This window comes from Callorhinchus milii, unplaced genomic scaffold, assembly GCF_018977255.1.
Source record: "Callorhinchus milii isolate IMCB2004 unplaced genomic scaffold, IMCB_Cmil_1.0 Scaffold17, whole genome shotgun sequence".
In the NCBI taxonomy this organism is placed as follows: domain Eukaryota; kingdom Metazoa; phylum Chordata; class Chondrichthyes; order Chimaeriformes; family Callorhinchidae; genus Callorhinchus; species Callorhinchus milii.
This window is the reverse complement of record NW_024704758.1, coordinates 2,151,561-2,163,911: the sequence shown is the minus strand read 5'-3', so window position 1 is coordinate 2,163,911 and position 12,351 is coordinate 2,151,561. Positions and strand designations below refer to the sequence as shown.

Genomic DNA, 12,351 nt, shown 5'->3' with positions numbered 1-12,351 from the left:
CGGGCCTACCCCCCCCCACCCACACACACACACACCCGGGACAGGGACACACCGACACCCCCCACCCCCCCCCCCCGGGAGCCCAGCGCCGCGGCTGTGAGTGAGAGACACGGACGCGGACACACGGGGGGAGAGGGGAGAGGGGGAGGACAGAGCGGGACGGACACACACTGAACTTCTGGCGCCGGGAAAGGGCAAAGGGGGAGAAGCCGCTGAGCCTCAGAGAGTTTACACCCGTCACTGTGTGTACTGTGTGTGTGTCACTGTGTGTACTGTGTGTGTGTCACTGTGTGTACTGTGTGTGTGTCACTGTGTGTACTGTGTGTGTGTGTGTGTCACTGTGTGTCTCTGTGTGTGTGTGTGTCACTGTGTGTACTGTGTGTGTGTGTGTGTCACTGTGTGTCTCTGTGTGTGTGTGTGTCACTCTGTGTGTGTGTCACTCTGTGTCAACTCTGTGTGTCACTCCGTCTGTGTGTCACTCTGTGTGTGTGTGTGTCACTGTGTGTGTGTATTACTCTGTGTTACTCTGTGTGTGTGTGTGTCACTGTGTGTGTGTGTCACTCTGTGTGTGTGTCACTGTGTGTGTGTCACTCTGTGTCACTCTGTGTGTGTGTCACTCTGTGTCACTCTGTGTGTGTGTGTCACCCTGTGTGTGTCACTCTGTGTGTGTGTCACTCTGTGTCACTCTGTGTGTGTGTGTGTGTGTCACTCTGTGTGTGTCACTCTGTCTCTCTCACTATATGTGTGTTTTTCACTGTGTGTGTATCTGTGTATATTCTGTGTATCTGTGATGCTGTGTGTCAGTCCATATCGCTGTGTGTGCCTGACACTGTGTCACCATGTATGTGTGGACGCGTACAACAAGATTACATTTGTATAGCGCCTTTCACGCCAGGACTCTGTGTGTGTGTGTGTGTGTGTGTGTCTCAATGACATGATCAGGCACTATATCAAATGCAAAGATTATTATTATTTTATATTAATGTATATCCCTAGATAAGGCGCCCCTCCCCCCACTCACTCCCCCCCACTCACTCACTCCCCCCCACTCACTCCCCCCCACTCACTTGTGCCCCCCCCCCTCTCAGTGTATCACTGTGTGTCACTCTATATAGCACCGTTTGTGTCTCCATCTCACCATCTGATATACACAAACAACTTGCATTTATAGAGCACCCCTCAGCATCCCAAAGGGCTTGGCAATGGCAGAGCCAGGGGGAGGTGGTCCGCGGCACCGTCGAAAGGGAAGGTCTTCAGCCGCAACCTAAAGATGGGAAGAAGGGGACAAGGCGGAAGGATAGATGTACACAGAGTGAGACTATAATAACAATAATAATAATACTTGAGAGACGTCTCAAAGTGCTACACAGAATAGACTGCAAAGGGAATTGACTGTATGTTTTGATATTTAAATTTCAGCTGCATAGAGGGATTGCATACCATGTGAAATCTACATAGAGAGATACAAAGTGAGCGAGAGAGAATGAGAAGAGTTCTATTTGTAAACATTTTGAGTTGATGTATGTCCTACCTGTGTTCCTTGAATAGCCTCAAGAGACCAGGAATGGAGAGTTTTGTATCTCAAAACCTAGAGCTTTTGCAAGAAGAAAGAGAGGCTGAAATTGAAGAGGCGAGGTAAGTTTCCTCCACACGGTGGGGTGGAGTGGTGGTGGGGGGGGGGTCATCATTTTGTTATCGTCAACCTGGCTCAGATGGTAGCACCCTGAATTCTGGGTGAGAAGGTCATGGGTTCAAGCCCCATGTTGGGACTTTCCACTTTTGAGTCCAGACTGACATTCCAGCACTTGAGCAGAGGGGGGAGAGCGCTGCAATTATTATTGCCGAATGGGGTTGTGCGTTGTTGAATCGGTGAGTGTTTGCCAACAAGAGCCGAGCAAGCTGAACCCCTGAAGCTTGATTTCAGGGCCTGGCAGGAATGTGTTTCCCTGAAGGAGCTCCAGCGGCGAGGCGTGTGCTTGCTGAAGCTGCGGATAGTGAACCAGAGGACGGGCCTGTACGGTCGCTGCTTGGTAACCTTTGAGCCAAGGAAATTCGAGACCAACGCATTACTTCCCAGCAATGACTTCGGACCTGGTGCGTGCCTTCATTTGTCCCACATCTGTTCCTTTCTCTTAGTTTGCACCGAGGTCAGCAGTTTAGAACCGAGTTTTTGAGATTCAAGATAAGGGTGTAATTCTGAATGAACCCGAGGGGGAGCCAGCAGTGGGTGGGTGGGTGGGTGGGTTGGTGAGGGGGGAAAGAGCACGGGAATGGAGTAAAGAGCTCTAAAATGGGAGCAAACAATAACACAGACACAATGGGGAAGAGCAGAAGAATGGGATTAGAGCGAGGAACCAGTACAGACACAATGGGGGAAAGAGATGGGGGAAAGAATGGGATTGAAGTGGAGAGCTCCAGTGCGGGAGCAAGCAGTGGGACAAGCACAATGGGGGAGAGACCAGGGAATGGGATTGGAGTGGCGAGCGCCAGCCAGAGCCTGATAAATCAAATGATCTCCTTCAGCCCTGTAACGTCCGCGATTATCAAGTGGTGGTGTGTGGGGCACGGTGGGGGAAGGAAATTAGAGCTAATTTGCTTGTTCTGTTTGTGTATTTAACAGGGGACATTGTGGGGCTGTATGACTCTCAGGGATGTGGTCCGTCCGACCAGCTGGCATCGGGCATTGTCACGCGTGTCACGCAAAAATCAGTCACGGTAGCCATTGACGACACCAATGACCAGCTAACCCTTGACGACGAGAGTTCCTATAAACTTCTGAAACTGGCGAACGATGTCACGTACAAAAGACTGAAGAAGTAAGAATTTTGTAGGAAGTTTTTGTTTAAATTCAGCTCACCTAATAAGTAATGCAAAGGAATGACCCAAACTGCTTTGCTTCTGGGTTAACGCCTCGTGATCGATCGTCAGTAGATCTTTACGTGTGCGCTTTCATTGTAGGTTTGCTTTGGACTCCAGTAGAGAAAGCACCAGCACACACAAATTGGGAAGAGAGGGGAATGGGATTAGAGTGGAGAGCTCCAGTGGGGGAGCGAGCACAGGCACATTGGGGAGAAAGCAGGGAATGGGGTTAGAGTAGAGAGTTCCTGCGGGGGAGTGAGCACCAGTAACAGACACGATGGTGGAAAGAGCAGGGGAATGGGCTTAGAGCAGAGAACTCTAGTAGGGAAGTGATTGACAAAAACTCACAAGGGTTGGTCTTAATTTTGTGGTGTACCTTAATGGGATTCCTTAATAAAAGGAAAAATCTGTCACAAATGCTGATCTGCGGGAATTTCTGCTCCCACGGGATCTGTGGTGTTGTTTGATGCGTTATTTTTTTTAAAAAAAAGATGAGTTTGTTAACGCTTCAGTCCCTTAATCACGCTTCTCCCTTTGCTGTTTCTCTCTCCCATTCGCAGGGCTCTGAATGCTTTGAGCCAACATCACGCTGGGCCGGCTTCCAATTTGATCGGGGTCCTGTTCGGCACCTCCGAGCCAAGCACTCCGTCAGGAAACCCACGTAAGATCCACTCATCTCTTCGTTCTCGTTCCAGACTAGAAGATGGAAACTGATATTTTTTTTTTGTCCCGTAATGTGAAATACATTGTAAGAGAGACTTGAGGGAGGGGGTAAAAATTCCATTCGCCATTAGGGATGATTGCTAGTGGGAAATACTTGTGGCTGACATCGTCAAAAGCAATGCGCTGAATGGAATTGTAGCTGGTTAGACTCCAGCAGTTACCCCAACACACACGTAGGTCGTCAAGCCTTGGTTCCTGCCAACCTGCGCCTAATACTTTCTGGAATTAGGTAAGCAGGATGCATCCCTCCAGGGAGACAGAGAGAAAGAGAGAGAGAGCGCATTCCATTCCAACAATCTATCTCTGGAATTTCCATGTGGGATGCATGGAATTCTCAGTTTGGTTTGGATACACTCGAGCACTGTGATGAGTACCAACTGTGCAGCGCCTTGGGACGTCCTCCTGACGTGAAAGGCGCTTTATAAATGGAATCTTGTTGTTGTTGTTGTTTCTGCATGCGTCAGACACGCGGCTGGCCAATTGCTAAAAATGCCTGTTTTTCTATTGTTACTGATTTTAAGCGCTCCGGGACTCCGCCCCACCTGAAAGGCGCTGCGTTAACGCAAGTTGCGGTCGTCGTTGTTGTTTGTACTGATGGGTTTGCCTTGCCTCAGCAAGCCTGGCGCTTTACAACCCACGACTGGACGGCTCACAGAGGGAAGCCGTGCAGTTTGCTCTGTCGCAGAAGGAGGTGGCGATCATTCACGGCCCCCCCGGCACAGGGAAGACCACCACGGTGGTGGAAGTGATTCTGCAGGTGGTAAAGCAAGGCCTGAAGGTGAGACCCTCATCCATATCTGCGAATATTCTGCTTGCGTTGTGTACGGCTTGGAAATTAAATTGGATAGTTTGCCCTCAGAGTTTGTGTACTGCTCACCAAGATTCCACTCCAGTCTTTACGTCTCACTCAAGGTGGTTCTGAGTAATAGCCGCTTCTCTCATCGAAGCCTTGAAAGAAACATTGGCGGCTTCTAGAAAATTTGCATAGTTTTTCCCACAAAATGCAATCCACTACGCTTTGAAACGTCTCAATGACATAATAAGGTGCTGTGTCAAATGCGAGGAATATTATTATTATTATTTTTCTTTTATACAAATTGTTTCAATAATCTAGATGGCTGCAGCGAGCAGTTGTATTTCAGACAGGAGTTGTTCAAGAGATCGCAGGGTGATTGGATTTAGAGGGGGGGGGGGGGCAGGAATTCTGTGGGAAGCTGGATGGGTTAACTGGATTGACAAATGGCCTGTTCCTACCTGAAGTTGTTACTGCGTGCGTGTGTGGTGTCTATTCCCTGAAGGTGCTTTGCTGTGCTCCCTCCAACGTTGCTGTGGATAACCTGGTGGAGCGCCTGGCATCGTTTAAAGCGAAAGTCTTGCGTTTGGGGCACCCGGCTCGACTGCTTGAATCGATACAACGGCATTGCCTGGACGCTGTCCTGGCGCACAGTGACGGCACGCAGATAGTGATGGATATCCGGAAAGACATCGATCAGGCCTTTGTACGTACCTACAGTAATTCCTTCAAAAATAATAATAATAATAATTTGGCCACTCAATCCATGACTGTTTGTGGGACGCTGCTGTGCGCAATCGGCTGCCGCGTTTCGCCCATAAAATATCGTCAATTCACTTCACAGTGTATCCTGTGAAGCGCCTTGCGACGTCTCGAAGAAATGGTAAGGCACTATATCGAATGCAAGGATTATTATTATTATTACCTACATTGGGAGTGCGTGGTGGGGGTTCACATCTATGACTTGAATCATTGCTACAAGCGTGAAAGCAACCCACCTAGTGGGTAGAAATGACTGACTTTGTGTTTCTCTTCCAAAGAGCGGAATGAGAAAAGCCCGAGACAAAGGGGAGAAGAGCTGGCTTCGTGGCGAGATCAAGGGCTTGAAGAAGGAGCTGAGGGAGAGGGAGGAAGCAGCCATGGTCCATATACTCAAACGGGCAGAGGTCATCTTGGCAACAACCACAGGTAGACGCTTAGGAGAGTCTCAACGAGGCTGCCAGGGAAACTCTGCTGAAAGGCACTATATAAATGTAACATAGTGGTTAGCGTGCTCGCCTCGCAAGCGAGAGGACAAGGTTTGATTCCCTGGGGCAGGGCAAAACCTTAGGAAAGTTTCCTTACTCTGCACGCCTCTGTTTACCTGGCAGTAACTAGGAACCTGGTTGTTAGTCGATTGGCGGATCGCTTTCCAGGGGTAATAACCCCTTCAAAAAATAAAATAATTTGGTCACCCAATCCACGACTGTTTGTGGGGACGCTGCTGTGAGCAATTGGCTGCCACGATTCGCCTACAAAACACACAGTCAATTCACTTTGCAGTTATATCCTGTGAACCGCTTTGAGACATCTCAACGACATGATAAGGCTCTATATTAAATGCAAGGATTATTATTATCAATTTGTTGCTGTTGTTTGCGGCTTCTGCTCTCTTACTCTGACCTGTCGGCCCCTTGTTTTCCAGGAGCCTCCAGCGACGGACCCCTGAAGCTGCTGCCAGACGACCATTTTGACGTGGTGGTGATTGATGAGTGCGCTCAGGCACTGGAGGCCAGCTGCTGGATCGCGCTGCCCAGGGCTCCCAAGTGCGTCCTGGCCGGAGATCACAAGCAGCTTCCGCCGACCATCAAATCGCGCAAGTAAGTTGGCTGGAGGTGGGGAGACTCGTCCTTCTTTCCCGACCCGTCCGCTTCCTTCGCTCAGCGAGCACTAATGTTCCCCCACCTAATCTTCCCCACTATCGACGGTTGGGCTCTGTGTCAGCAACTCCCTCCCTCTTCCCCCTTCCCCCCTCCATCACCTCGTTCAAGGTCCATCTCAAGACCTACCCCTCTTTGACAGCGCTTTACGTCGACTTTCCCCTCCTCCACACACAGCTCGGGTGCAAGGCCAGGATTATGAATTATAATAATAATCCTTGCATTTGATACAGTGCCTTATCACGTCGTTGAGACATCTCAAAGCGCTTCACAGAATATACTGTAAAGTGAACTGACTGTATATTTTGCGTGCAAAACACCTTGGAACATCTTCCCGACGATATAATAAACGTAGTTTCATATTGTTCGTATTCTCTCGTTGCGGTTATCTACTGTATCTCCCATCCTTTTGTCTTTCGCTCTGTTATTCATTATGTTTTCACACGCGCTCTCTCTCTCCGTTTCAGAGCTGCGGCGAACGGTCTGTCGCTCAGTTTGATGGAGCGGCTAATCGGGAGGCACGGGGAGGGGGTGGTCCGCATGCTGACCGTGCAGTACAGAATGCACGCCTCCATCATGCACTGGGCTTCCGAACAGATGTACCAGGGTCGGCTCTTGGCTCACGAGACTGTGGCCCAACATTTGCTGAAGTGAGTTGAGACCTGGCTAGAAAATGAAACAGCAACAACTTGCATTTATATCGCGCCTTTCGCGCAGGGTTGGGACCCGAAGAGCTTGACAGTGGCGGAGTCTGACCCCGGGTTAGGGAGAGAGGGAGGGGGGAGGTGACCGTAAGCACGATCAAAAAGGAAGGTGTTTAGGCGGGATTTGACAGTGGGGAGGGAGGGGGTGAGGCGGAGGGTTTAAGGGAGAGAGTTCCAGAGCTTCGGGGTGTAGTGGTTGAGAGCGCGGCCACCAATCCAGGGCCTGAGACCGATTGCCGAGCAGTTTCATGGATACGCAACATTTTCAAGGGAAATTTATTCCCTACCATCTTCACCCACATGTTTTTTAATGCGTCGTATGCAAACCATGTGCAAACACAGGTGTGTGCTCCATGTCTGTGGGTATGTCACCAAAAGGGAACATGTCCATGTTGGAGAGGAGAGGACCAAGGACAGAGCCCTGAGGCTCACCGCTGAAGACGGTCGGACCTTCAGCCTCTCTGCCCCCACCTTTGGAACTCCATCCCACAGTCCCTTCGCCTCGCTTCCTCCCTCGCTTCTTTCAAGGCACTTCTCAAGACCCTCCACTACGACTGCGCCTTCGACCACACTCCTACCCCTGCGCTTGGTGTAGTGCAGTAAATCCTTTCCGACGTAATATGGACGTCTCAAAGCGTTTCACGGGATTTACTGCGAAATGGAGTGAGTGACTGTGTGTGTTCGTAGGTATTCAAGCACTCGGAGACCCCATCCCGTGCGGAGTGCGCTGTATAAATGCAGGTTGCTGCTGATGTTAAGCGTTGCTGACTGTTCGCAGGGACTTGCCCGGAGTCGCCTCCACAGAGGAGACAGAGATTCCGTTGCTTCTTGTCGACACTGCGTCCTGTGGCCTCTTTGAGCTTGACGAGGAAGATGAACAATCTAAAGGAAACCCAGGTAAGAAGTACTTCATGGAGGCGTGGAGTGGGGTGTAGGTAGTCTATCTGCTTTATCTGTCTCTCATCCACGGTGTTAGACCCTGTGTATATTGTGTCTAATGCATTTCGCCCACAAAATACAGTCAGTCCATTTTGCAGTGTAACCTGTGAAACGCTTTGAGATGTCTCCACGACATGATACAGCTCAATATTAAATGCAAGGATTATTACTACTATTATGATGATGTAACTGCAAATACTCTGTCATTGCTCTTGTCGGCGATAAATCCTGTGAAGTGCTTTAAGAACTTTGCATTGACGTGAAAAGGCGCTGCATCAAATGCAAGGATTATATTACTATAAATGTGGTTTATGTTTGTGTGTGTTTTGTTACTATACAGTCGGTGTGTGTGTTTGTGCGTGGTGACTATGCAGTTGGTATGTGTGTGGGGTGACTGTACAGTTGGGGGGCGTGTGTGTGTGGTGACTGCAGTTGGTGTGTGTGTGTGTGTGGTGACCGTACAGTTGGTGTGACTGACTGCCATTCTGTGTGTGTTCCAGGTGAGGTTCAGATTGTGGCAGCTCACATTCAAGCCCTGACCGAGGCTGGCGTCCAAGCCAGGGACATCGCTGTAATAGCGCCATACAACCTGCAGGTAAAAACCTCCGCAGTGGTTTGGTTCGGTTTGAGTGGGCGAGAGTGGGTGGGTGGTAGAGGTGGGTGGGTGGGGGGGTGGAGAGAGCACTTTCTTTTGAACTCGTAGTCAAGTTGTGGAAATTTGCAAATCGGAGAACTTTGAGCCATTTGAGCTCTTGTCGAAAACAGGTGCAGTTGCTGAGGAAGGAGCTGTGCGACCAGCATCCAGAGCTGGAAATCAAGTCTGTGGACGGCTTTCAAGGGAGAGAAAAAGAGGCCGTTGTCCTGTCTCTGGTGAGATCCAACAGGAAAGGTGAGCGCCGCCGGCTTTCCTAATAATGCTAATAATAATTGTTGCATTGTATTTGACATAGCGCCTTATCACGTCGTTGGGTTACGTCTCAAAGCGCTTCACAGAATACATTGTAATGTGGATTGCCTGTGTATTTTCGGGGCGAAATTGTCCCATAAAGAGTCGTGACCAAATTATTATCATTATTTTTTTGGGGGGGAGGGATTATTACCCCCCTCGAAAAAGCGATGCGCCCATCAACTAACAACCGGGTTCCACCTTACTGCTAGATAAATAGAGGCGTGTGGAGTAAGGAAACTCGCCTAATGTTTTGCCTCCGCCCGGGAATCAAACCCGGGTCCCGTCGCTTGCGAGGCGAGAGCTAATCCTCGTGGTTTTGCGTTGCGTGGTCTCCTGGCGGCCAGCGACATTTCCGGTCCCTGTGTTGCAGGCGAGGTTGGCTTCTTAGCCGAAGATCGGAGAATCAATGTGGCCGTGACCCGGGCTCGACGCCATCTAATGGTGACCTGTGACACCCGCACGGTCTGCACCCACCCCTTCCTCAGGTCGCTGGTTGACTACCTGACCAATCGCGGGCAAGTGCGGACCGCGTTCGAGTACCGCGACGATCTGGTGCCCGAGAACTACACCCGGGAGAGCCCGCAGGCTGAGGGGAGGACAGCCACGCGCGCGCCGGGAGCACCGCTGAGCGTTAACCGGAGCGTGGGCGGCCAGAGAGGTCCAGCGGCCGGGAAGCCGGCCCGGGGCAAAGCCAAAGCCACGCGAAGCAGCAAGCAAGGTGATGGCGCGACACAGCAGCCCCCTCTGGAGAAGAGGGACGCGGCTTCGGACTCGTTCAGACCCACCAGCAGCGCGGCCGTGAGGGACAACTCCACGGAGCTCAGGCTCAGGGAGCAGATAACCAGGTTCGCCGAGGATGATGCGAGCCAGAGGCTCCAGTTCCCACCGTCCCTGAATTCTCATGACCGGCTGTTGGTCCACCAGATGGCAGAGGAGCTCGGGCTTCAGCATTCTAGTGCAGGGGAAGGCAAGGAACGGTTCATCGTGGTGGCCAAGCCGGATTTGTCGAGATCGGGAGCCCAGCTCAACAGCGTCGCGGACACTAAGGGGCAGGAAGCCTCTCCGATCCCCTGCAGTAATTCCGCCCCGGAGACCCAGGCAGAGCAAGGACGGGAACGTCAGAGCGAGGAGGACGCGCTGGGAGTTCCTCCTCCTGCTTCTCCTCCTCCTCCTTCTCCTCCTCCCGGGCTGGATCTGAAGAGACTGCATGAGGAACGCATGCAGAGGGAAGGAGCCAGGCGAGAGGAGAGGAGCAGACAAAAGCAGAACGTGGGCACTGACAGACCCCAGAAAGCGGACAAGAAAAAGAAGCATGCGGAGAAGGGTGCGGACTTTTTATACGTCCTTTTTTTTTCTCTCTCTCTCTCCTCTGTCTGCAGAGATTGATGCAGAATTCCAGCAAATGCTATTTCGTGCCTGGAAGAGCGAGTCTTCTGCCTGTGTTTATTTATTTTTGTAGACCACGTATATTCTGTCACAGTCCATAAAAATATACAGAATAATAATAATAATTATTTGATTAATGATTATCGATGAGACGACCCAAAGCGCTTCACAGGATACAGTGTAAAGTGGATTGACTTTGTATTATAAAGCGGCTGTGATATTGGCAGTATGAAGACTTAAGTGGTGATTAAGTTAAGCCAGGGTCGAGTTAACAGGAGTTTATTGTATAATGCTTTTGAGAACTAGTTACAGGGGGTGCCCTCAATAACCGTAAAATAGAAACCTTATCTGTTTAAGCCCGATTCCACGCAACAGAATTCTCACCCATGTCGGTCCTGGCCAACAACAACAACTTGCATTTATATTGCGCCCTTCACGCCAGACGGGGTCTCGGAGCGCTTATGGGAGCAGAATAATCCTGGGTGTGGAACCGTTTTATTTTACAGGGAAATCTCGTGCGGCGAGCGGCGAGGAGGAGGATTTCGAAGCGCTTATTGCCGCCACCATCAAAGAGAACAGCACCTGCGCCTTTCTGAAGTGTAAGAGCAGCGTCCTCTCCATCGGGCAGCACTGCATCCACTGCAACAGACACTTCTGCTTCAGCCACCACATCCCAGAGGTAAGACCTGCCCCATTATTGTTGGTGATGTGACTGACCTGCCCGAATACTGGGGAAGCCAAGGTCAACCTGCTTCACGTCCACTTGGGTCTTTGAAATCAAATCTTTATTGCGACACTGGGCGGATACAACAGCAGCAACAACAACACTGAATTACTCCAAGGGATGCAGCACCTTTCACGTCAGGAGGACGTCCCAAAGGGGCTGGGCAGTCAAGGATTTGCTCACAAGCTGGGGCTTTGGATCGGGAGGTTGGAGGACAGGAAGGGGGGGTAGGAGGTAGGGTGGGTGCGGTCGTAAAGGGTGCTGTGTTGAAATCCCTTCATTGTCTACCCATGTTATCTCTTTCTGCCCACTTCTCCCCACTCTCTGGACCTCCTCCCAAATTTCTTTGCACTGCACCTTCTCTCCCCATCATCAAAACGTTTCGCCCACAAATATACGGTCAGTTCACTTTACAACCTATTCTGTGAAGCACTTTGAGGTGTCAATAAGACATGAAAAGCGCTATAATAAATGCAAGGATTATTATTGTTGTTATAAAATGTGTCTGTGGCCACATTGCACAATGCACAGTCACTGCACGTAACACTATGTCCTGATCTCAAACCCCTGCTCTTGACTATCCAGCGCCTTGGGACGTCCTCCCAACGTGAAAGACGCTGTGTAAATGTAATTTGTTGTCGTCGTCGTTTACGCTGCTTGAAAGATGCACGTTTTCGAGAACTTGTTCTACCCTAGTGTTCTTATTCCTGCTCCTGCTGCTGATCGACCCCCAGACCGTGTCCCAACATCATGTCCGCGTGTTAAGTCAGTCTCTAGATCTGAAATCTCATCGACGTCAATAATAATAATCCTTGCATTTGATACAGCGCCTTATCACATCTTCGAGACGTCTCAAAGCGCTCGCAGAATCTACTGTGAAGTGAATTGACTGTATATTTTGTCGGCGAAGCAGCAATCGACAACAACTTGTGTTTATATAGCGGCATTCAAGCGGGGCAGGATCTCGGAGAGCCTAATAAGGGGACAAATGTTGCTTCTCCCTCTGTCCGCAGGTTCACGGTTGCACCGCGAGAGCCAAAGCTCACGCCCGGAAAGTGATCAGCCGGGAAGGCGTCCTTTATGCCGGCAGCGGCACCAAAGACCACTCACTCGACCCGACCAAGAAAGCCCACCTACAGAGGCGGCTGGATAAAAAAATCGATCAGCTGGCCAGCAAGCGGACTGCTGCAAAGGAGAAAAAGTGACTGTTTGAGCATCTCTGACAACTATTTAAGCGATCGAAATATGCACTCTGCGCGCTTTCAAAGGCTCACGCAAGGTAATATATGAACTCAACTCTGTTTAACTTAAACCACGCAGAATGGAAAATAAAATAAAATGACTTTTTTAAAAAA

The 12,351-nt window shown here is 50.3% G+C and overlaps 1 protein-coding gene across 2 annotated transcripts; it reads left to right on the top strand.

Annotated features, from left to right (window-relative positions):
* The first annotated feature begins 153 nt into the window (after positions 1–153).
* On the top strand, positions 154–12,351 carry ighmbp2 (immunoglobulin mu DNA binding protein 2). 2 transcript variants are annotated; one of them, XM_042341331.1, is made up of 16 exons: positions 154–242; positions 1,549–1,635; positions 1,925–2,094; positions 2,621–2,816; positions 3,420–3,520; positions 4,197–4,360; positions 4,881–5,081; positions 5,416–5,563; positions 6,060–6,234; positions 6,762–6,944; positions 7,777–7,895; positions 8,438–8,532; positions 8,703–8,826; positions 9,257–10,210; positions 10,779–10,951; positions 12,010–12,351. In XM_042341331.1, the coding sequence occupies exons 2-16, from the start codon at positions 1,565–1,567 to the stop codon at positions 12,199–12,201; spliced, it is 3,066 nt and encodes a 1,021-aa protein (XP_042197265.1). In that variant the 5' UTR covers positions 154–242; positions 1,549–1,564; the 3' UTR covers positions 12,202–12,351. The 2 variants fall into 2 exon arrangements, with proteins under 2 accessions (XP_042197265.1, XP_007902991.2); XM_007904800.2 differs by lacking the exon at positions 154–242 and adding an exon at positions 1,285–1,312.

Excerpts from the sequence above, each read along its gene's own strand:
- ighmbp2 (XM_007904800.2), top strand. Across the intron at positions 4,361-4,880 it reads TGGTAAAGCAAGGCCTGAAG|GTGCTTTGCTGTGCTCCCTC; the intron begins GTGAGACCCTCA and ends TATTCCCTGAAG. Across the intron at positions 10,211-10,778 it reads AAAGAAGCATGCGGAGAAGG|GGAAATCTCGTGCGGCGAGC; the intron begins GTGCGGACTTTT and ends TTTATTTTACAG.